This window comes from Papio anubis, chromosome 1 (assembly GCF_008728515.1).
Source record: "Papio anubis isolate 15944 chromosome 1, Panubis1.0, whole genome shotgun sequence".
In the NCBI taxonomy this organism is placed as follows: domain Eukaryota; kingdom Metazoa; phylum Chordata; class Mammalia; order Primates; family Cercopithecidae; genus Papio; species Papio anubis.
Window position 1 is genome coordinate 6,581,995 of NC_044976.1, and position 23,547 is coordinate 6,605,541.

At 44.7% G+C, this 23,547-nt stretch overlaps 1 protein-coding gene across 31 annotated transcripts in view; it reads left to right on the forward strand.

Annotated features, from left to right (window-relative positions):
* CAMTA1 (calmodulin binding transcription activator 1) overlaps window positions 1-23,547 on the forward strand; it is a 953,012-nt gene that overhangs the window by 910,209 nt on the left and 19,256 nt on the right. For 11 of the 31 annotated variants that reach the window (XM_031668331.1, XM_031668354.1, XM_031668251.1 and 8 more), the window contains 9 exons: window positions 5,440-5,591; window positions 10,030-10,226; window positions 10,618-10,696; window positions 10,939-11,254; window positions 11,643-12,166; window positions 17,851-18,038; window positions 18,859-19,105; window positions 20,729-20,800; window positions 22,793-22,813. In XM_031668331.1, the coding sequence (XP_031524191.1) occupies window positions 5,440-5,591; window positions 10,030-10,226; window positions 10,618-10,696; window positions 10,939-11,254; window positions 11,643-12,166; window positions 17,851-18,038; window positions 18,859-19,105; window positions 20,729-20,800; window positions 22,793-22,813 (1,796 nt within the window). The remainder of the gene's footprint in view (window positions 1-5,439; window positions 5,592-10,029; window positions 10,227-10,617; window positions 10,697-10,938; window positions 11,255-11,642; window positions 12,167-17,850; window positions 18,039-18,858; window positions 19,106-20,728; window positions 20,801-22,792; window positions 22,814-23,547) is intronic. The other 20 variants (XM_031668499.1, XM_031668524.1, XM_031668462.1 and 17 more) reach the window with 5 other exon arrangements.

Below are 23,547 nucleotides of genomic sequence, written 5' to 3' on the forward strand. Positions count from 1 at the left end.
AGAAACAGACCTCTGTGCACCTGTTTTCCGTACCCTTGTCCAGAGTTCACTCGCCGCAGCAAATAATAGAGTGTCTGTTCTGTGATGAAGCAGGAACTTGTTCTTCTGGTGCGACGGATGTAGCCTAATATTTCAGGATGAGAACTAAAAATCTCAGAACTACCAGGCAGGAGGTGGAGCTAGAGCAGCTGGCTTTCTTTGCTGGGACCTCTGGAGCCTCCTCTGGCCTTGAGCCACCTCTGAGCCTCATGTGCCCATGGAAACTTGCACTTGTAACTTCTGTGCAGAATTTTCTCGCAATGGAGGGGTTCAGCTGCTCCACTCGGGCTGTCCTAAGGACATCCACTTGGAAGCCCTCAAAGCTGACCCTGTTGTCTTTGAAACATCATGGGTGAGAACTAGGACCAAACTCATCAGCCCCCTAAATCTATGCATTATGCCTACTCCCCCTTCTCCGCCTTTTAATAATTTAAAACTCCAGGTTTGTTCGAGCTGCGTAAATTATTTGTTGGTCAACAAAAGAGGACGAGGATATTTTCCCTGCTGTTCTAGGTCCTCCCTACTGCCTGGTACATAGTAGGTGCTCCAGTGAATATTTGTGCATGAATAAGTGAATCCTTCAAATGTACTTTTTTACTCTAATGATCAGAAATTCTTCTTTGCTTCTCAGTAATTGTATTGCCTGTATCCCGTTAATCACACACAGTGTACAGTTAAAGCAATGCACAGCTCTCAATTTGCCAAATATTTCACAGTGTTTTAATTATCCTGATAAAGCTATAAAACCAAAACAAGCATAAAGGTGTTGCTTTTGGCTTGCTGGTATGGAGATGTAAAGACCATCATTGTATCCATCTAAGCCTTACAACCCCAAGAGCTGGGCCCTGGCCCTGTGCAGAGGAAAGGACATGTGAGGAGAAAGTCTGTCTGAACTTGGGCAGCAGAGTGCAGCAGACCTCACTCCCTGGGATGCCAGCTCAGTCATTTGCATTTGAGATTGGTTTTTTATTTTAATTATCACTCCCTTCCCCTTTGGAATTGAGAGACTCAGAGATGCCGTTATGCATGATATGATTTTGTGAAGAGGCACATAATTGCTTCTGAGTATTTTCATGAAGTGCTTCTCAGAGCAGCTTAATATCATGCACTCACAGCATAGCAACAGGGAGTGCAGCTGGGGAACAAAAGGTGGTCACTTCTGTGGCACACACGGTGTCATTGTGACTGTTGGAGCAGGAGATGCCGTGGGCAGGGCCTGACTCAGTGATGTCAGGGAAGGTCTGTGTCTGCAGTGTCCGTGCTTGACAGGGGGATGGGCAGGGGACAGCTGATGCGGGGACCGCACTGCAGCGCACTGCAGCACAACGCCACCTCCACGGGCAGCAGGCAGGCTCGCTCCAGGCTGACCACAGCTCAGAGCGCGCTTTTGGTGCTTTTCTGCCCCTTTGTCTGCCATGGGATATTGATCTTGGCCACTCAGTTGCAGAGTGGTTCCAGAGTGCTCTGGAACAAGTCAAATGGATACTGAAAACTCGTTCACCAGATGCAAGATTTGTAGACTCGCAGAAGAAATCAGAGATCTGTGGCTGTGGAGGTTTAAAATTCAGTCAAGCCATTTTGATGGGGTGCATGAGGATCCCCGAGTAGGTTCTGAGACAAATGGTTGTCTGGCTTAGCAGCATTAGGAACAAGCAGGGGAGTTTATAATATTCCGCATAGGGCAACTGCCATGCTGCTTCGAACTGGACTCGTAAGTGAAGAGTCAACTTCTTAGGCTTCAGATGGAAGAGACCTGTGATCTGCAAGACTTCAGGTTTCTAACGGAAAGGCATGGCATCTGGAGTAAGGACACCAGCGCCACCTCAGTAGTCATCTTGTGTTTTCTGCTGGTGGTCACAGGATGAGAACGGCTGTGTGCAGGTTACCCCACACAGCGTGTATTCAGTTACTTCCCTGCGGGGAGTTGCCACTGAGTGAGACGCTTAGCGGCGGGATCCTCCAAGTTTGCCTGTGTCTGTCCATCCATAGTTGTGCAATTGGAAGGAAGACGTTATTTTTCACACTAAAAGAGGAAGTGTCTTTCTTGCATTGTTGTTCCTGGAAGTAGTTTATTAGAAAATAATATGAGGAATCTTTTTTTTTTTTTTTTCTTGAGACAGAGTCTCACTCTATCATCCAGGCTAAGGTGCAGTGGTGCCATCTCGGCTCACTGTAACCTTCACCTCCTGAGTTCGAGCGATTTTCCTGCATCAGCCTCCTGAGTAGCTGGGACTACAGGCATGTAACACCACACTTGGTTAACTTTTTTTGTATTTTTAGTAAAGACTGGGCTTCACCATGTTGGCCAGGCTGGTCTTGAACTCCTGACCTCAGGTGATCTGTCTCAGCCTCTGAAAGTGCTGGGATTACAGGCGTGAGCCACCGTGCCCAGCCAGAAAATAATATCAAGATTCTTGAAAAGCAGTCTTCCTCTTGCTTTTGTGTTTTAGTAAAGTAAAATCAGTTTGATCTGAAGTGAGGACTGAACTGCTGACTGGGTATTGACTGTCTTTTGAGTAGAGCTAAGCTTTCTGGAGAGTGAGAATATTGTCTTCTTCTGGTAAGACTGCCTCATGCCTGTGCATCTTCTCTTCCCATCACCCTTCTTTCTTCTTGGCATATCTGGTTATACTCTCAGCCCTGGGGCCAAACAGATGGGTTATATCCATGTGCCTCAGTTTTCTCATCTGGAAAATGAGGATAATAGCAATACTTACCTCATGTGATGGTTGTGAAGAGTAAATGAGTTAATATCTGCACAGTGACACAGTGGTGCCTGGCATGCAGGAAGCATTCTGTGAGTGCTAGCTCTGCCTGTTGTTTTCTCTCAAATGTCGTACGCTTTGCTCACTAGTCTTGGAATTTTTAGTCAGGATGGTAAGGAGTGGTGATAAAATATTTCTTTTCCAGATTATCCCTTTGCATAATTCAGATGACTGTATTTTGAAAATAGTTATGTTCTCAACACTTGGAGGAGAAATATGTGGTCACAGCTGTTCAGTCAGCTTCTACAGACATTGACTTCATTTGTCTAAAGATGATGGTGATGGCAAGCATGCTAACCTAGGATTTATCATGTTCTGAGCACTTACATAGATTAACAGCTCTCTGAAGTAGGTATAACTACTGTCCCCATTTAAGGGGTGAGGAAACTGAGGCATCAAAGGTTTTGTTCTAAGTTCAAAGCTACACAGCTATTATATGGCAGAGCCAGGGCTCTGCATAGCCGTTCACTGTCTGGCTCCTGCACACCTCCAGCTCTATCGTCTCCTGCTCTCCCTACCTCTGTGCTCCAGCCACACAGTCTTCTGCTCCCTGAATGCCCTGCCTCAGGGCCTTTGCATGTGCTATTACCAGGCCCCAGTTCTGGACATGTTTGGCTCCTTCTCATCATACTGATCAAACTCGAAGTGTCACCTTTCCTGACTTGTCTAAACTCTATCCCCACCCCATCCCTCCTTATCACATTATGCTGCCTTCTTCACTTACCAAGGTCTGCCTGTGCTCAAGCAGGGAGAGACCTCCCCTGTTTGCTATTGAATAGCTAGCACGGTGTTCCTTAAAATTTGTGAAGTGTGGCCAGGCGCCGGGTCTCACGCCTGTAATCCCAGCAGTTTGGGAGGCTGAGGCGGGCAGATTACTTGAGGTCAGGAGTTCACGACCAGCCTGGCCAACATGGTGAAACCCCGTCTCTACTAAAAATACAAAATAATGTAGCTGGGCATAGTGGCACGTGCCTGTAGTCCCAGCTACTCGGGTGGCTGAGCCAGGATAATTGCTTGAACCCAGGAGGTGGAGGTTGCAGGGAGCCGAGATCATGCCACTGCACCCCAGCCTAAGCAACAGAGCGAGCTTCCATCTCAAAAAAAGTCTCCTCTCTCTATATATATATATTTAACATATATATTATAGATCATATATTTTATATATGTCATTATGACATATATAATATGTATATTATATATATATATGAAGCAAGTATGGGCAGATTGATTTTCACATCGATTTAACTCCTCTTATGTACACGGATAGGTGACCCAACTCTAACGTGTATGCTTGTGTGTGCACACACACGTGTGTGTAAATGCAGGAATGTGGAGAGATGTGTTCTAATCTTAGTAAAGTGGTACAGAATCACAACATGTTTTCTCTTTGAGTTTCAATCCTAGCTCCAACAGTAATTCCCGTTGTTTCTCTGATGTAGAAGTTGAGGTACCTATTTATGTTTGTCTCTGATGAGACACGTGTTAAAAGAAATGTGGGGCTGGGCGCAGAGGCTCACGCCTGTAATCCCAGCAGTTTGGGAGGCCAAGTCGGGCAGATCCCGAGGTCAGGAGTTCAAGACCAGTCTGGCCAACATAGTGAAACTCTGTCTCTACTAAAAATACTAAAATTAGCCAGGTGTGGTGGCAGGCGTCTGTAGTCCCAGCTACTTGGGAGGCTGAGGCTTGCAGTGAGCCGAGATTGCGCCACTGTACTCCAGCCTGGGTGGCACCACGAGACTCTGTCTCAAAAAAGAAAAAAAAAAATGAAATGTGGCTGGGTATGGTGGTTCATGCCTGTACTCCCGGCACTTTGATTCCTTGAGCCCAGGAGTTTGAGACCGGCCTGGACAACATGGTGAAACTCCATCTCTAAAAACAAACAAACAAAAAACTAAAACAAAAATTAGCTGGGCATGGTGGTGCACACTGTGGTTCCATCTACTCGGGAGGCTGAGGTGGGAGGATGGCTTGAGCCTGGGAAGTGGAAGTTGCGGGTAAGCCTAGATCACACCACTGCACTCCAGTCTGGGCAACAACGTGAGACTGTCTCAAAACAAAAAAGGGTGTAACATTCTCAGGCACTGAATAATGCTATTCCTGAAATAAATTATAAAAGCTAGAGCCTGGGTCAGGAAATAAAATTTAAAAAAATTTTTTTTTTGTAAAAACTCAGTGTTTTGGTAAAAGAGATGCTACCTTTTTTTTTTTTTTTATAATTTGGTCTAACATACCTTCCTTTCTTGCCATGATTGCTTTCTTCTACTAGTTTAATTTAAATTGTATTTATTTATTTTGCTCACTCTAGAGGGTTCTCTACCAGATCTCATGTCAGGGTTTCCGTTGGGGAATTTGACAAAGAAACTGGGGGGCAGGAACCTGAACCTCTTTTTGATCTCTGACAAAAAGATGTCTTCTGGTCCTTTATCTGAGAACTTTGGGCTGCTGAAGATGCCACCATCCTGTGTGAGGTGACAGACTCATGATCGTGCTAGGGAACTCTGGCCTGCAGAGACCTCTCTGTTTTGGTGAAGTTACGGACAGCATTTGGATGCTGGTCTCGCAAGGCGGGCAAGGCCACATGTTGACTGCTTTTCTTCCAGAACCCAACCTTACTCTTCCTCCTGCTCTGCCCTAGATAACCAGTTCAGGATGTCCATCCTGGAACGACTGGAGCAGATGGAGAGGAGGATGGCTGAGATGACGGGGTCCCAGCAGCACAAACAGGCGAGCGGAGGCGGCAGCAGTGGAGGCGGCAGCGGGAGCGGGAATGGAGGGAGCCAGGCACAGGTACGAGGCGGTGCTGATGCTCGGCTCCCGTTTCACTTCATGTTTATGGATTGGCGAGGCAGTGGATGGATCACAGGCCTCTTCTCTGCTGCTGATGCTCTCCCTGAATTCAGGCAGAAGGCCTGAGGGAGTACTTTACAGTACCTGTGCTTTTAAGCATTACAATCTGTGCAGTATGGAAGCAGCCTTGGAATGTGGAGCTTCTCAGTTGTTTACCCACCTAATCCTTAAGTTATGTCTATTCATCTCAGAATTCACTACTGAATTATAGGGCAGTGGGAGTTAAGGACAACCAATTGGAAAATAGATGCCAGCTGGGCGTGGTGGCTCACACCTATAATCCCAGCACTTTAGGAGGCCAAGACGGGAGGATTGCTTGAGCCCAGGAGTTCAAGACCAGCTTGGGCAACATACTGAGACCCTGTCTCTCTAAAAAAAAATTTAAAAGTTAGGCATGGTGGTACATCCCTGTGATCCCAGCTATTCAGGAGGCTGAAGTGGGAGGATCACTTGAGCCTGGGAGTTTAGGCTGCAGTGAGCCATGATCACTCCACTGCACTCCAACCTGGTCAATAGAATAAGACCCTATCTCTCAAAAAAAAAAAAAAAAGCCAGATGGTGACTCAGATTCTGCTAGGGTTCAGAATTAACTTAGAATCTTCCTACTTTCTATTCTGTATTTTATCCCTGTCTTAAGTATAGGTATAAAACATAATTGAATTCAGTAATTCATATAAGCCTTTTATAAACTCAAGGTCAATATGAAAAGAGCCCAAAGAAAGTGTTTATGTAATGATTCAGTGTAGAATGATATTATGCATTATAGCATCTTTCACAAACTTTCTGTAAGTTCCATGAAGAATGTATGATATTGCCAAATACAGGTGAATTACCAAATATTGTTTCAGAGTCCCATTGGTCTTGAAGGCTTTATATACATTTCATTTAGGAAGTTCATTTTGGGGAAGTCTCCCAGGGAGAAATTATTTCTTGGGACCCTAAGATAAATTTAAAGGAGCTGATGGTATTTTTTATCTCCGCTACTGAGTCTTTGCAAAAAAAATCTCAAATAATGACCCCTCTTTCTCTTCAAGACAAATGATAATTTCCTTTACACAGTTAAGTTTTTAGGTGAATATTTTTGGTTTTATGAACCTCATAAATATCAAGTATTAGTAATATTTCAAATAATAAGAGGTTAAAATAGCATCATATGTCACACCCAAAAAGCTAGCCTCTTTCCTCCTCACATTTTCATATTGCTCCCCCATCTTCAGAAATCAGGAAAGAAATGACTTGGCACACAGTAAAATATTATTAAGGCTAAGATAGGCTTCTTTTTTTCCTTTTTGACATGGAGTCTTGCTCTGTCGCCCAGGCTGCAGTGCAGTGACACAATCATGGCTCCCCGCGACCTCCACCTCCCAGGTTCAAGTGACTCTCCTGCCTCAGCCTCCCTAGTAGCTGGGATTACAGGTGTGTGCCACCACGCCCAGCTAATTTTGTCTTTTTAGTAAGAGATGGGGTTTCACCATGTTGGCCAGGCTGGTCTCAAACTCCTGACCTCAGGTGATCCACCCACCTTGGCCTCCCAAAGTGCTAGGATTGCAGGCGTGAGCCACCACACCTGGCCTAAGATAGGCTTCTTTTTCACCTGATAGTACTAGGTTTTTGTTGTTGTTGTTGTTGTTGTTGTTGTTGTTGTTTCGTTGTTGAGACAGAGTTTTGCTCTTGTTGCCCAGGCAGGAGTGTGATGGTGCAATCTCGGCTCGCTGTAACCTCTGCCTCCCAGGTTCAAGTGATTCTCCTGCCTCAGCCTCCCTAGTAGCTGGGATTACAGGCGTGTGCCACCACGCCCAGCTAATTTTGTATTTTTAGTAGAGACGGGGTTTCTCCATGTTGGTCAGGCTGATCTTGAACTCCCGACCTCAAGTGATCTGCCCACCTTGTCCTCCCAAAGTGCTGGGATTACAGGCATGAGCCACTGCGCCTGGCTGATAGTACTAAGTTTTATAAAAGATGTAATCATTAATTTACCTCATGGCTCACATAAGAGATCTCCTTAAAATGCTTTTTCTTTCACCAACAAAAGTGGCATAAAAGGAATGGTATGTGGCCGGGTGCGGTGGCTCAAGCCTGTAATCCCAGCACTTTGGGAGGCCGAGATGGGCGGATCACGAGGTCAGGAGATTGAGACCATCCTGGCTAACACGGTGAAACCCCGTCTCTACTGAAAAATACAAAAAACTAGCCAGGCAAGGTGGCGGGCGTCTGTAGTCCCAGCTACTTGGGAGACTGAGGCAGGAGAATGGCGTGAACCCAGGAGGCAGAGCTTGCAGTGAGCTGAGATCCGGCCACTGCACTCTAGCCTGGGCGACAGAGCGAGACTCTGTCTCAAAAAAAAAAAAAAGGAATGGTATGTAATGTCATTTTAAAGCTCAGCCACCACGCAACTGGCCTAGAATCTCATCCCATATTAACCACTATTGAATATCTTTTGATCAGTTTCAGTTGCCTTCAGTAAATGTCTGTGTTTGCCATGCAGGATAGAGACATGGCTGTTTTTGTTTAATACAAAAAAAAAAAAAAATTCCCTTTTCGTTCACTCTGGCGATTTCCATGTGCTGATGAGCGTGTCTGGTGTGTGTGGAATGGCTGTGCCTTGGCCTTTTGAGTCAAGGTCAGTTTGTGGCATGTTGGGTTCGCCCAAGTCTGCTCCTGTAGGTGTTTTTACGGCTCTGATGGGGCCGACGTCACAATCCCATCATGTGCCTTTTTTATTTTGGGAGGCATTTTTTCCACATTTAAAAATAAAAATCCGCGAGGAGGCATAGGATTTCTGTAGTAAGTAAAGTTTATGGAGTGTATTGCCAGAAAAAAAAAAAAAAGTACTTTTTAAATAACACCAGAGATACAAATTAGCCTGGAAGTGCCATTTATTTGGGGAAGTGTTAAACATAAAACTGCTATCACAGAGACTCAGATAAGCTGTTGAAGTTTACTAACTTTGATTTTATTTTTCTTCCGTTACAACTGAGTCATAGGAAGTAACCCATGTGGTTAAAATTAGTAAATTTCTCTTTCCTGTAGCCCTTATTGTTATTAATAATGCTTAAATTTCAAGATCTCTAAATGCTCTCCTCAGTATCCTTTTTACTTTATACAAAGGACTGGATTATTATTAGATACTTTTAGTCATTTCTTTAAGGAAAAAACAATCCACATCTAAGTGATCTAATTCTCCTTCAGAAGAAGCAAGAGGCTGGGCGCAGTGGCTCATGCCTGTAAACCTAGCACTTTGGGAGGCTGAGGCGAGCAGATAACTTGAGGTCAGGAGTTCGAGACCAGCCTGGCCAACATGGTGAGACCTGTCTCCACTAAAAATACAAAAATTACCTAGAAATCGCTTGAACCTAGGAGGTAGAGGTTGGAGTGAGCCAAGATCTTGCCACTGTACTCCAGCCTGGGTGACAGAGCGAGACTCTGTCTCAAAAAAAAAAAAAAATTAAGAAGCAGCAGCAAGAGAGTGAAAGAGCCACTATACCTGTCAGTGGAAACATGAGGAAAGCTATTCTGCTCCACTGTCTCATAACAGTTTACTGCCTAGAGGAAGGCTAGAGCCGAGCCACTTTTTTTTTTTTTTTTAAGGCTGTGTACACTTTCCCCAAGATGAATCGGCATAAAGTTCCTAATCAGAGTGTCAGCCGTAATAGATAGACTCGTGTCTTTCGAGTTGTGAACTTTACAAAGGTGCTACTGAGCTGAAGCTAAGCACATTCTAGTCTCAATTTCATGGATGGTTCTTGGGGGTTTGGGGATTTTTGGTGGTTGTTATTTTTTGAGACAAGGTCTCACTCTGTCACCCAGGCTAGAATGCAGTGGCGCGATCACAGCTCACTGTAGCCTTGAACTCTCCAGGCTCAGGCAATCTTCCCACCTCAGCCTCCTGAGTAGCTGGGACTACAGGTGCACACCACCACACCCAGCTAATTTTTGTTTGTTTTGTTTTTTACTTTGAGACACAGTTTTGCTCTGCCGCCCAGGCTAGAGTGCAGTGGTGCAATCTTGGCTCACTGCAACCTCCGCCTCCTCAGTTTAAGCAATTCTCATGCCTTAGCCTCTAAGTAGCTGGGATTACAGGCGCCCACCACCACGCCTGGCTAATTTTTGTATTTTTAGTAGAGACGGGATTAGGGTTAGGGTTGGCCAGGCTGGTCTTGAACTCGTGATTGCAAGTGATCTGCCCACCTCAGCCTCCCGAAGTGCTGGGATTTCAGGCATGAGCCAGCATGCCCAGCTAATGTTTCTTTATTTTCAGTGTTTTACGCTTTCCGTTGTGAGTTTCTAATCGTAAAGCATTTGTTTCCCCTACATCAAAGCGCTGATGGGGTGGAAGGCCTTTAGTCCTGAGGTCGTAACCTGCGCTCTTCCGTGACAGTGTGCTTCTGGTACCGGGGCCTTGGGGAGCTGCTTTGAGAGCCGTGTGGTCGTGGTATGCGAGAAGATGATGAGCCGAGCCTGCTGGGCGAAGTCCAAGCACTTGATCCACTCAAAGACGTTCCGCGGAATGACCCTCCTCCACCTGGCCGCTGCCCAGGGCTATGCCACCCTAATCCAGACCCTCATCAAATGGCGGTAAGGCTGTGGTGCAGCTGGCTGGGGGTCAGCCTCACACGTCCTCGCTCACATTCTTCCTGAGCACTGCCACCCGCGGAAGAAATCTACCCGTTCGGTCCGCTTTATAGCCGGCGAGCAAAGGGCTTTGTCCTAGGACAGTTTCCAAGGGAGTTTTATGAACTTCTTCCCAAGAAATACCCAGTAAGATAATAATTAAATGTTGGATTTGTTATTTTCTTTGAACCCCTCACCAAATGGAGTGTCCACGCTGCCCTGGGACTCTCTGTTTCTTCACCATGGGATGTTATATGCCCAGTTGGGTTTCATCTTGGTGGGGTTTTATAACACTCTGGTGTTTCCTTTTAACGGTGATGAATAGTGTGATAATTTCTGGTGCTCTCCCTTATAGTACAAAGCACGCGGATAGCATTGACCTGGAACTGGAAGTTGACCCTTTGAATGTGGATCACTTCTCCTGTACCCCTCTGGTAAGGAATGGGTTCACGTAGCCCCCTCGCCATCCTTCCAGCCTGGCATCAGATGTGCCTGGTTCCCACTGTTGTCTCTTGCTGACACATGGCATGTTTTGGAGATACTTTGGGATGGGAATCTTCAGTGGCCCCACTGAGATTGCCAGCAAGGACCAGTTTGTCAGTTGGCACCAATGGCAAAAGTCAGGTCTGGTCTTGACCTCTGATTGAGAACGCTTGCTGTGTCTCCCGTCTTCTAGATGTGGGCGTGTGCCCTAGGGCACTTGGAAGCTGCCGTCGTGCTGTACAAGTGGGACCGTCGGGCCATCTCGATTCCTGACTCTCTAGGAAGGCTGCCTTTGGGAATTGCCAGGTCACGGGGTCATGTGAAATTAGCAGAGTGTCTGGAGCACCTGCAGAGAGATGAGCAGGCTCAGCTGGGACAGAACCCCAGAATCCACTGTCCTGCAAGTGAAGAGCCCAGCACAGAGAGCTGGATGGCCCAGTGGCACAGCGAAGCCATCAGCTCTCCAGAAATACCCAAGGGAGTCACTGTTATTGCAAGCACCAACCCAGGTAAGAATTCAGAATCATGACATCTCAGAGCTTGACAGAGATCCCGTTTGCTTTCATGCAGCTGCCCTCAGCAAAGTCCATAGGATAGTCACAAACATTTCCGATTTTTTATTAATGTTTCTGATTTTTCCTTAAGAATGCCTAGTGCTGCCCCCTCCCCCAGTACAGAAGAAAGTAGCAAAAGTTCTATGTTCATGCAAGAAATACATAATTTTGGAGGAGGAGGATCTGAATCTGATGTATGCTCCTGGGGATATTAAAACGTTAGGGACGGGTCTTGAGTTCCGGCTTTGCGCTTGGTGTCTCTCAGGCATAGAGAAAGTGTTGATTCTTTAGGATTCCTAGTTGTATCTCCTGTCCTGACTATCCTTTCTACTGTACTTTTCAGAGCTGAGAAGACCTCGTTCTGAACCCTCTAATTACTACAGCAGTGAGAGCCACAAAGATTATCCGGCTCCCAAAAAGCATAAATTGAACCCTGAGTACTTCCAGACAAGGCAGGAGAAGCTGCTTCCCACTGCACTGAGTCTGGAAGAGCCAAATATCAGGAAGCAAAGCCCTAGTTCTAAGCAGTCTGTCCCCGAGACACTCAGCCCCAGTGAAGGAGTGAGGGACTTCAGCCGGGAACTCTCCCCTCCCACTCCAGAGACTGCAGCATTTCAAGCCTCTGGATCTCAGCCTGTAGGAAAGTGGAATTCCAAAGATCTTTACATTGGTGTGTCTACAGTACAGGTGACTGGAAATCCGAAGGGGACCAGTGTAGGAAAGGAGGCAGCACCTTCACAGGTGCGTCCACGGGAACCAATGAGTGTCCTGATGATGGCTAACAGAGAGGTGGTGAATACAGAGCTGGGGTCCTACCGTGATAGTGCAGAAAATGAAGAATGCGCCCAGCCCATGGATGACATACAGGTAAAAAGCAGGGACGGGGTAAGCCCGCAGAGGCCGGTGCGGTACAGTCGCTGTGATCTTTACGGTCAGTTTCCGAAGGTTGTATCGTTTTCTCCCCCGCGAAGGCTTCGAAGTCTGGTCTTATGCGGAACATCGTTGGAGTATCTTCTTTCCTTGGGGCCACATTTTCATTTGGTGAATCGGGCACCAGGAATAGGGCCTGAATACCAGTTACCCTGGTCTCAGCAAAGCCTTCCCTCTTTGTACCAGCTCCTCAGAACTCACTCAGGACCCTACAGTACATCATCTGCTTCCTCCTTGCATTTAGGTTGATTGATTTCACTGTTTTAAGTACTAGTTAGAATATAGTCAAGGCCCTAAAAATAGCTAGGACAGGAAGCCCGTGGATAGATTTTGAATTATCTGAGTGACCTTGACCGGCATAGCTATCATCTAGCCATTGTAAAGGGCATATATGGCGTGAGGCTCTCAGGAGGGCAGTGAAATATTCCTGAAGCTGATAACTGACTGCCCTTATAATAAATCTAGCAATTCCAGAATCCTTTTAGGACCTTAAACGTGTTACGGACTAAGAGAATATGTACTGAAATAAACTTGACATTAGCCTAATAAGCAAATTCCATCTATTAAAATATATAGGGGAGGACCATAAGGGCAGCCTAAAAACAAGTTTGACTTCCTCTCTTTCTAGCTCCCATTGATGCAACCTGAAACAAATGTAAAAGGGAAAAAAAGACTCAAAATTCAACAGGGCACCACCCGTGCCTGTAGAAGTGATACAAGGAGAGGGAGGTGTGTGGAGGAGATCACATGTCCTGGTCAGCACGTCTTGGGAGAGGCCTGATTTCTGAGCCATTCCTGCTCATTGTATCCCAGGGGCCCCTTGTTGCCAGCCCTCTGCTGTTTGCAGAGGATGAGAAGGAAGCTTGCATGCTCACCAATGTGTTCCTATTTCTGGGGAGTTGTCGGGGGCACCACTTCTGACCTACCGTATTAGTCCGTTCTCACACGGCTGCTAAGGACATACTCCAGACTGGGGAATTTATAAAGAAAAAGAGGTTTAATGGACTCACAGTTCCACGTGGCTGGGGAGGCCTCACAATCATGGCAGAAGGCGAAAGTCACATCTTATATGGTGGCGGGCAAGAGAGAATGAGAGCCGAGCGAAAGCGGAAACCCCTTAGAAAACCATCAGCTCTCGAGAGACTTCTTCACTACCACGAGAACAGTATGGGGGAAACCGTCCCCATGATTTGGTTATCTCCCCCTGGGTCCCTCCCACAACACAGGGGAATTATGGGAGCTACAGTTCAAGATGAGATTTGGGTGGAGACACAGCCAAATCGTATCATCTACCAACCACTGCAGTCGTGGGGAGGACTGCCCAGAAAAATCAAATAATGTTTTAGACAAGAGGGTGGTACATTTCTTCTATAAAGAGCCAAGTAGTGAGTATTTTTAGGCTCTGTAGGCCGTACAGACTTTGTCCTAGCTACTTAATGGGCCCTAACAGCACCAAAGCAGCCTTAGCATTAAACGGAGGAGGATGACTGTCTCCTAGTAAAACTTTATTTACACAAACAGGCAGCTGGCTGGATTCAGCCTGCCATCGTTTGCCAAATCCTGTTTTACACAATTCCTGATGGAACCCACACCAGACACCAAAACTGAGCAATCTAGAACTATATTATAAATATAAATGCCTAGGACCTTCCCACAGTGGTGGACGTGCCCTCTATCCATGCCACCCACCATGGGAGACATTCAGTGCCACATGCGGAATCAGGCACTCGATCAGCATAGCTGTCATGTAGCCATTGTAAAGGGCGTATGTATGAAATATAGCCAGTGCAACTCAGGAACTGGGTTTCTAATTTTATTTAAGTTTAAATAGCCATTGGATAGTGCAGCTTTTTAGAAAGTGGCCTTCACTGAAACAGAGTTCATGCAGGAAATAGAAAATAACCTTTAAAAAATCCACTTCCTATTTTCACAGATCTGTAAGAGAATAACATCTTGCCAAATTAAGAGCGTGTGTCTATGGAAAAAGCAGCAGTCTAAAGAAAGTTTTTTAGCCACATGAGAAGATAACACTTAAAAACAATGAAATAATTTTTGAAAATGGCAAAACCGTTCATAGAGGAGTGAACAATCAAACCAGGAAAACTGAGCAATTATTGATAGTGTGGCTGTATGTGAGAGGCAGTTGTGAGGAAGAGACTCTTTAAATAGAAGAGGAATAATGTTTAAACAGTCTGCTAGAACTAAAATTCTAAATTATTTTAACCAAACCAGGGAGGGTAGGGAAATGAAGAGAGTAAAAGTGTATGAAAGCTCTCTGGTTCAGAGACAGTAATAGATTTTGTTCCACTCGTGATATAGATAGATGTGCACTGGATAGGCTGAAATATGCTAGTTAGAAATGTCAAGTTAGTAGGTAGCATAAAAACGGGCTACAGAAGGACAGGCGCGGTGGCTCATGCCTGTATTCTTAGCATTTTGGGAGGCCAAGGCGGGAGGATCACCTGAGTTCAGGAGTTCGAGACCAGCCTGGCCAACATGGTGAAACTCCGTCTCTACTAAAAATACAAAAATTAGCCAGGCTAAGTTGGTGGGTGCATGTAATCCCAGCTACTCGGGAGGCTGAGGCACAAGAATTGCTTGAACCTGGGGTGGAGGTTGCAGTGAGCCGAGAACACGCTACTGCCTGCTTGGGTGACACAGCAAGACTCCATCTCAAAAAGAAAACAAACAAACAGAAAAAAAACAGGCTACAGAATTTCTAAGTCATTGAAGGGGAAAAAAGAAAAATTTGGCCCTTTTGGAAAAAGTTCAGGGATGGTAACAAAGGAAAACGTAACTATAGAAATCAGGAAACAGAGGAACCTTTTCACACATGATTCAGTCACACGCTAGAAAGTGATAATTCTATTAAAGACCAGATTCTTGGATTTGATTTTTTGTTTTTGTTTTGTTTTGTTTTGTTTTGTTTTTTGAGATGAAGTCTCGTTCTGTCGCCCAAGTTCGGGTGCAGGGGCACCATCTCTGCTCACTGCAACCTTCGCCTCCCAGGTTCACGCCATTCTCCTGCCTCAGCCTCCCGAGTAGCTGGGACTACAGGCCCGGCTAATTTTTTGTATTTTTAGTAGAGACGGGGTTTCGCCATGTTAGCCAGGATGGTCTTGATCTCCTGACCTCATGATCTGCCCACCTCGGCCTCCCGAAGTGCTGGGATTACAGGCGTGAGCCACCGCGCCTGGCCTCGGTTTTTTTTTTTTTTAATAAAAGCAAGATATATGCTACTTGTAAGAAATACAACCAAAATGAAATGAAAGAGAAACAATGAAAATGAAATGATAGAGCTATAATAGATAAATGAGTATAAAAAGAAAAAAGATAAAAAGTACAATTCAAGGCAAATTTTATATATATATAGTTTATCAAGAAGATATGACAGTTACAAACTATTGTATACCTAGCACCATAACCTTGAAACATTACAGCAAATACTAGTAAATTCAAAGAAATGTGGACCCACAGTCATAGTGTGCTACTAACACCTAGCTCAGAATTTTTTCAGATCAAGTAGATATGAAAAGCATATGAACAAGTTGAACAACAAAATCAGAAGGCTTGATTTAATATATATTTAATATATGATAGATTTAATATATATATAACTACATGCATATATGTAGTTAATACACATAGCAATTACATATATAATTGTTCTTTTCAGATGTCCAAGACACATTTATGAAAACTGCTCATATACTAGGACATGAAGAAAATTTGAATAAAAATCCAAAGCTACCCATTTAAAACTGTCTTCTCTGAGCACAACCCGTGAAATTTAGAAATGAGTGACGTGACTTTTCAGGTCCAGCTGCTGAGAATGTTATTAAGATGTTTTTACGTTGTTACATGTTTATGAAATGGAGGATTTAGGAAAGTGATTGTAGAGTGATAACCTTTTAGGCTTCAGAAATTCCACCTTGCGTTTTAAATATATTAAATATATATTGAATACTTTCATGGAAAAAGAATAAAGGCAAAATTTACGTCCTACCGTTTGAGTCACAAATCAAGAGGGCCAATAGAGAAGGTGAAAGAAGGCTACAATTTTTTTTTTTTTTTTTTTTTTTGAGACAGAGTCTTGCTATGTCACCCAGGCTGGAGTGCAGTGGTGCCATCTTGGCTCACTGCAACATCCATCTCCTGGGTTCAAGCAATTCTCCTGCCTCAGCCTCTCTAGTATCTGGGATTACAGATACTGTAAGAAAGCACTAGGCCTGCACCACCATGTCTGGCTAATTTGGGGGGTTATTTTGGGTAGAGATAGGGTTTTGCCATGTTGCCCAGCCTGGGCTTGAACTCCTGAGCTCAGGCAGTCCACCCTCCTCAGCCTCCCAAAGTGCTGAGATTACAGGCGAGAGCCACCACACCTGGCCCAATATATTTTTCTTAAATTTTTTATTTTTATTCTTATTACAAAAACTAAGTCTTGTTCTTTGATGAAAATTTATAAAATTAGGGGCCGGGCGCGGTGGCTCAAGCCTGTAATCCCAGCACTTTGGGAGGCCAAGATGGGCGGATCATGAGGTTAGGAGGTCGAGACCATCCTGGCTAACACGGTGAAACCCCGTCTCTACTAAAAAAATACAAAAACCTAGCTGGGCGAGGTGGTGGGCACCTGTAGTCCCAGCTACTTGGGAGGCTGAGGCAGGAGAATGGCATGAACCCGGGAGGCGGAGCTTGCAGTGAGCTGAGATTCGGCCACTGCACTCCAGCCTGGGCCACAGAGCGAGACTCCGTCTCAAAAAAAAAAACAAAAACAAAAACAACAAAAAAAGCAAATTTATAAAATTATCGACAATAAGCATTTTAACAGCTTTATTGAGGTATAATTTACATATGATAAAATTTACCCATTTTAAGTGCACAGGGGATGGCTTCTAGTAAATATATACAGCTGTGCAACCATCGCCACAGTCCCTTTCTAGAAGACTTCCATCTCACTCCAGAGTGCCCTTTGCCCATCTGCAGTCCATCTCTGCCCAGCCTTAGGCAACCACTGATCTGATTCTATGCCCGGCTAGAGATTTGTCTTTTTACTAGAGACGGGGTTTCACCATGTTGGCCAGGATGGTCTGGAAGTCATGACACTCATGCGGTCTACCCGTGTCGGCTTTTTCATACTGTAGCAGGATGTACAGTTTTGAGGCTCCATTCCCATGTCTAGACTAGGGTTCTCTAGGCCAAGCAAAAGGGGTGGTTTGATCACCTTGGTTATAGTATCTCATAGTGAGGACCTCATTAATATTACAAGTTCACTCTAAGAACTGCCAAAGTGTCATGTGTTTCAGTCACCATTTCTAAGAGGTATGCAAGGACATTTTTAAGAATCAGTTCAGCCGGGCGCGGTGGCTACACGCCTGTAATCCCAGCACTTTGGGAGGCCGAGGCGGGTGGATCACAAGGTCTCAGGAGATCGAGACACATTCTGGTGAAACCCCGTCTCTAACCTTAAAATGATATTTGCAAAAAATTGAGCCGGGCGTGGTGGCGGGCTGCCTTAGTAGTCCCAGCTACGCGGGAGGCTGAGGCAGGAGAATGGCGTGAGATCCGGGATAACTTTTAAGGCTCCTTTCTAACCTGAGTGTTCTGTGAACTTCTGACTTCAGGTGAACATGATGACCTTGGCAGAACACATTATTGAAGCTACACCTGACCGAATCAAGCAGGAGAATTTTGTGCCCATGGAGTCCTCAGGATTGGAAAGAACAGACCCTGCCACCATCAGCAGTACAATGAGCTGGCTGGCCAGTTACCTAGCGGATGCTGACTGCCTGCCCAGTGCTGCCCAGATCCGGTGAGTAAAGTTACGGGGATCACTACGCAGGTTAGATTCCCGGATCTAACTGGAGGCAGGGGAAGCTGATTGTATTTGATGAATGCCGTGTCATAGCAGACCATACCAAGGAAGGAAGGAAGCACTAGGACAAGTTCTGTTGCCACTTTAAAGGCCCAGCTCCTATTCCTGCCTCTCCCATTATTTTTTTTTACTGCTATCAAAGCATAAGAGATCGTGTTAAGCCGGGTGCGGTGGCTCACGCCTGTAATCCCAGCACTTTGGGAGGCCAAGGCGGGTGGATCACCTGAGGTCAGGAGTTTGAGCCCAGCCTGGCCAACATGGTGAAACCGCATCTCTACTAAAAATAAAAAATTAAGCCGGGCGTGGTGGTGGGCGCCTACTGTAATCCCAGCTACTTGGGAGGCTGAGGCAGAATCGCTTGAACCCAAGAGGCAGAGGTTACAGTGAGCTGAGATGGCACCACTGCACTCCATCCTGGGCAACACAGCGAGATTCTGTCTCAAAAAAAAAAAAAAAAGATAATGTAGCATAATGTTTCCCCCTAATTCAGTTGAGGTTTTCTAAAGGCAGTAGAGTGTACTGCTACTAGGTTTTAGTATTTAGCATAGTACTAAAGTCATGATAGGTGTTGGGTATGAACTTACTCAATCAAAGGACACTGGGTATGTTTAGCAACTTGCCTAACTGAATGGAGGCATGTTCCTAATTGCCCACCTGGCAGATACCATCTTGGTTCATTCATTAATATCTAATGGATTCATTAATATCTAATGGATTGTGCAATATCTATGTCTCCTTTTTTCTCCTCTTGTTTCAGAAGTGCATATAACGAGCCTCTAACCCCTTCTTCTAATACCAGCTTGAGCCCTGTTGGCTCTCCCGTCAGTGAAATCGCTTTCGAGAAGCCTAACCTTCCCTCCGCCGCGGATTGGTCAGAATTCCTGAGTGCATCTACCAGTGAGAAGGTAGAGAATGAGTTTGCTCAGCTCACTCTGTCTGATCATGAACAGAGAGAACTCTATGAGGCCGCCAGGCTTGTCCAGACAGCCTTCCGGAAATACAAGGTAAACTAGAACAGAACCTTCATTTTGTGACATTCTTAAGATCAGGGAGGACAGATGAAAGTCAGAATCGTGCGAACGAAAACACTGACCGTTTCTTTTTTTCCTCTGAATGTGTAGAATTTTTTTGGAAGTCTCCAATTTATGAAGATTCACTGTATAACATATCTGTGTGTGTATCTGCTTTGTAAAAATATTTTATTGTAAAATATTCAGAGCATAAAGTTTGTGATTTTGTCTATTTTAAAGCGTGCAACGTGGGGGCATTAAGTATATTCACAGTGCTGTGCGACCATCATGCTACCCATTTCCAGAACTTTCTCAATCTCCCAAATCATTTGCTTTTAACAACCAGTTTTTAAACAGTTAAACATGAAATTTTTATCAAATGTTTACAAAGTTCCTGAAGCACCTTTGTAGAAGAGTTTGAGAAGCACGGTCTTCTCAGGTATCTGAGGCATAGAGAATTAACTGGCTGGGACAAGGGCCCGTCCATGGTTAGGCCAGGGCAGGAATGGAGCTCTCCTGGCACAGAACAGTGCTGATTTTTCTTTTCTTCTTTTTTCTTAAATGGAGTCACGTTCTGTCGCCCAGGCTAGAGAAGTACAGTGGTGCAATCTCTGCTCTCTGCCTCCTCCACCTCCCAATGCAGGTGATTCTCCTGCCTCAGCCTCCCAAGTAGCTGGATTTACTGGCACGTGCCACCACGCCCAGCTAATTCTTGTATTTTTAGTAGAGACAGGTTTTCACTATGTTGACCAGGCTGGTCTCGAACTCCTGACCTCAAGTGATCTGCCTGCCTTGGCCTCCCGAAGTGCTGGGATTCCAGGCATGAGCCACCGCACGTGGCCTTGATTTTTCTATTCTACCTTGCCATCCCAAGTACAATGTCTCTTTAGTATTCCTTAAAACACATTTCACGAGTTTATAGAATTTTTAATTAAAGTCGTTAATGTCACATTAAATAATTCTCAGAAGCTTTAGTAAAATAATATTAGCTAATAATGTAATGGTTATCACCTTGTCAACATACTGTTGGTAATGATATGGATGCCTATTATTCAGTTAATATAAAGTGAGGTGACCCCTCTGCTGCTAGGAGGTCACGACCTAAAGCAGGGGTTTTCAACTGGAGGCCTGGGGACTGCCTCCAGGCAGCGCCTGAACTCCGAAAATTAAGCAGTAAAGCTCTTCTGTGTGCATTTTTGGTGGGAAGGGGACCCATGGCTTTCTACAGATTCTCAAAGTAGTCTCCAACCACTCCCAAAAAGGTGTTAAAAGCCATTAATCATTGATCCAAAAGTGAAGTAGCTGGGGTTATCTTAGGAAAGACAGTTAAGATCTGGCAAGACAAATAGTACAATGCCTAATTTGTGAAATACTTTAAAAAGGAATATATTTTTAGTCTGCTTAACATTCCAAAATCATAGTTTTATTTAGAAGCAAGGATAGTCTGAGGTTTATTCTATAAATTCATTTTTCCTCATTTATAATTAAGTATCAATATTTTTTGGTAAACCTGGGATCTCAGCTCTGAGAAGGTGCATTAAATGAATAGTAATAAAAAGCTGACATTTCTGGTAGTTAATCATTACTGATTTTTTTTCTCCTTACTTTACCCTTAAGGGTCGACCCTTGCGGGAACAGCAAGAAGTAGCTGCTGCTGTCATTCAGCGTTGTTACAGAAAATATAAACAGGTAAACCTCAGTTTTGCACCACAGAAGGGAACTGTGCCCCACCCGAGGCCACTGAGGATCCTGGTGTGCAGTTTGGCTAAAGAGCACTACATCTAGTACCTCATTACAGAGACTTAATTTGTTTTTTGTTTTTTGTTTTTTTGTTTTTTTGTTTTTGAAACGGAGTCTGGCTCTGTCGCCCAGGCTGGAGTGCAGTGGCACGATCTGGGCTCACTGCAACCTCCACCTCCCAGGTTCAAGCGATTCTCCTGCCTCTGCCTCCCAAGTAGCTGGGACTACAGGCGTGTGCTACCATGCCCAGCTGATTTTTCTAGTTTTAGTAGAGTTGGGGTTTCACCATGTTGCCAGGCTGATCTTGAACTCCTGACCTCAAGTGATCCGCCTGCCTCGGCCTCCCAAAGTGCTGGGATTACATGCGTGAGCCACTGCGCCCGGCCAGAGACTTAATTTGAACTGCCATGATAAACAAACAAAACAAAACAAACAAACAAAAACCAGGGGAAGCCAGACATGGTGGTTGGTGTGTCCCTGTAATCCCAGCTCCTCGAGAGGCTGAGGCCAGAGGATCTTCTTGAGCCCAGGTATCGAAGTCCAGCTTGGACCTCGTCTCTAAAACAAAAAGAGGAAAACAAAACCATCTGCAATTAGACTTGCACCGCAAAACAGTTTTTGTCCACATTTTTGTTTTTTTAGTATTATTACCTACCGGAGATACTGGTCTGATCCTAACACCAGTATCTTTGCGGGGAGGATCCATGGTCCAATACTTTCATAAACTCCCTAGTAATTAGAGAACTCTGGGGAATCCAGTGTGTGATACGGTGATTGCAGAAGGTAAATGCTGGCTATGTATTACCTTTGAGTTTGAATTACAGAAGGTGTTTAATCTTTGGCCATTTTCCTTTCAGCTTCTTATGCATTTTAAAATGAAGAATTGTTAAAATCTTTGAAAATCAGAAGAAGCCAGAACATCTTAAACTGCTTTTGTTCACCTTAGTTAAAGGTGCAACACAAATACCTGAGTACTCTTTCGTGCAGTATTACTGTTTGCAAACCAACTTGTAGGGTTATGGAACTAGTCAGATGGGAAAAGGAACTCATATTTTTGGGGCACCTAGTACATACTAGATTTTTTAGGTGCCCCATCTCATTTCCTTTTTGCAATTATTTGAAGTAAGCAGTATTTATTTCCAGTTTACAGATGAAGCAGCTGAAGCTCAGAGAAATTACATGAATATGAGGCCTTTCTCATCACTGAGGTGGTTATAAAATAATAAAAATTGCCTAATGGAGTTTTGACTGGTTTGCATGGTAACATTCAGGCCTGTCGGTAGATTCTGGAACCTTTTATTAGATTGTGCTTTAGGTCGTTCTAAATTTTTATTTCAGGAATAATACGTTCTAATCTGTGTAACGGTCACATAGAAATGAGGGATTCTGTTAGCTTGTCATAATCCAGGACTTGCCTCAGTTTCTGATACGGGTTGCCGTTTCCTCAAGCTTCTCTAGGATTAAGCCCGATTAATAGAGGTGGGGGGACGTCTTCGGCTTCGAGCCAGTTGAGTTCATGATCCCGGAAAAGGAAGGTTTATTGTGCAAACGCTGACACCACAGTGCCTATAGCTCTACAGCAGGGAGCCGCCCTGGCGTCTGTTCGGTGAGCAGGCTTCCCGGAAGCACAGGTGATACACAGCATGAAGGTTTCAAGTCTGTGATTACAACAGGTATTGATTCCAAAATATGAGTTTGGTTTTTTTTAAAAAAAAATAACGCTCCCCAGAAACTGTCATCTACAGCTAGGAAGACAGAAGGCATTATTTTTGGAAAGAGTAACAACTGTAAAACAAATATTTTGGAAAACGGAAGGCATTGATATAGCCAGGTTGCCTTTTTTTTTTTTTTCTTGGTTGGGAGTTTTATTGATTCTGGTTTTTAATTTCATTATATTCAGCAATCTAACATTAATCTTGTATTTTCTGTTTTTCCCCCAAGCTGACATGGATAGCCTTGAAGGTAATGATACTCCCAAGTCCTCTCACAAACCATTCCACCAGAGTCACAAACTTCACACCCATCACCAGCTGCAGGGAGGGACCATTAAGATGGCATGGTCATGGAGTAAACGTACCCCCCTTGCCAGGCCACCTGAGCACAGTGCGTCTGTCCTCTGGGGACCACGTGGTTATTCAGTTGGAGTGGGTTTCGACATTAATAACTGGACATTTTTTGGCTGGTGTTAATCCATCTGAGCCAGTTCCCGTGAGCCCTGTGGCCACTAAGGAAATACCCTTTTTCCCAAAGCACTTCACTATGGCCTGATGGGTCTGAGTGTGTAACGTGCACAGGTGGAGATGATGGAAACCACAGGGGCTCTGTAGGCTACAGTATTCTTGTCTTCAAAGGCTTTCAGACCAGTGAAAAGGTAAAGCAGGTCAGATAAGACCAAAGAAGTTTCTTGCAGAAGGGTCCGGGTTCTTGAACAATTCTGAGAAGTCAGTTTCCCTCCCTCATTTCACCTCCTCATACATCCAGAGATACAGTTAGGCAGATACAGGGATTTTCTGGGGAATATTTTTCCTTGCAATGGTAAGTTGCCTTCTTATAAGCAAAGGGCTTCATTGCAGCTTCTCATCCCCGGAGTCATACTCTGTTTTCTTAGAAATTTGGACATAGCGTTTTAAGACCATGGAGAGCTCTGTATTTTTGGTGCCTAGAGACTGATGTTGAGGAGAATTCACCCTGGGCCT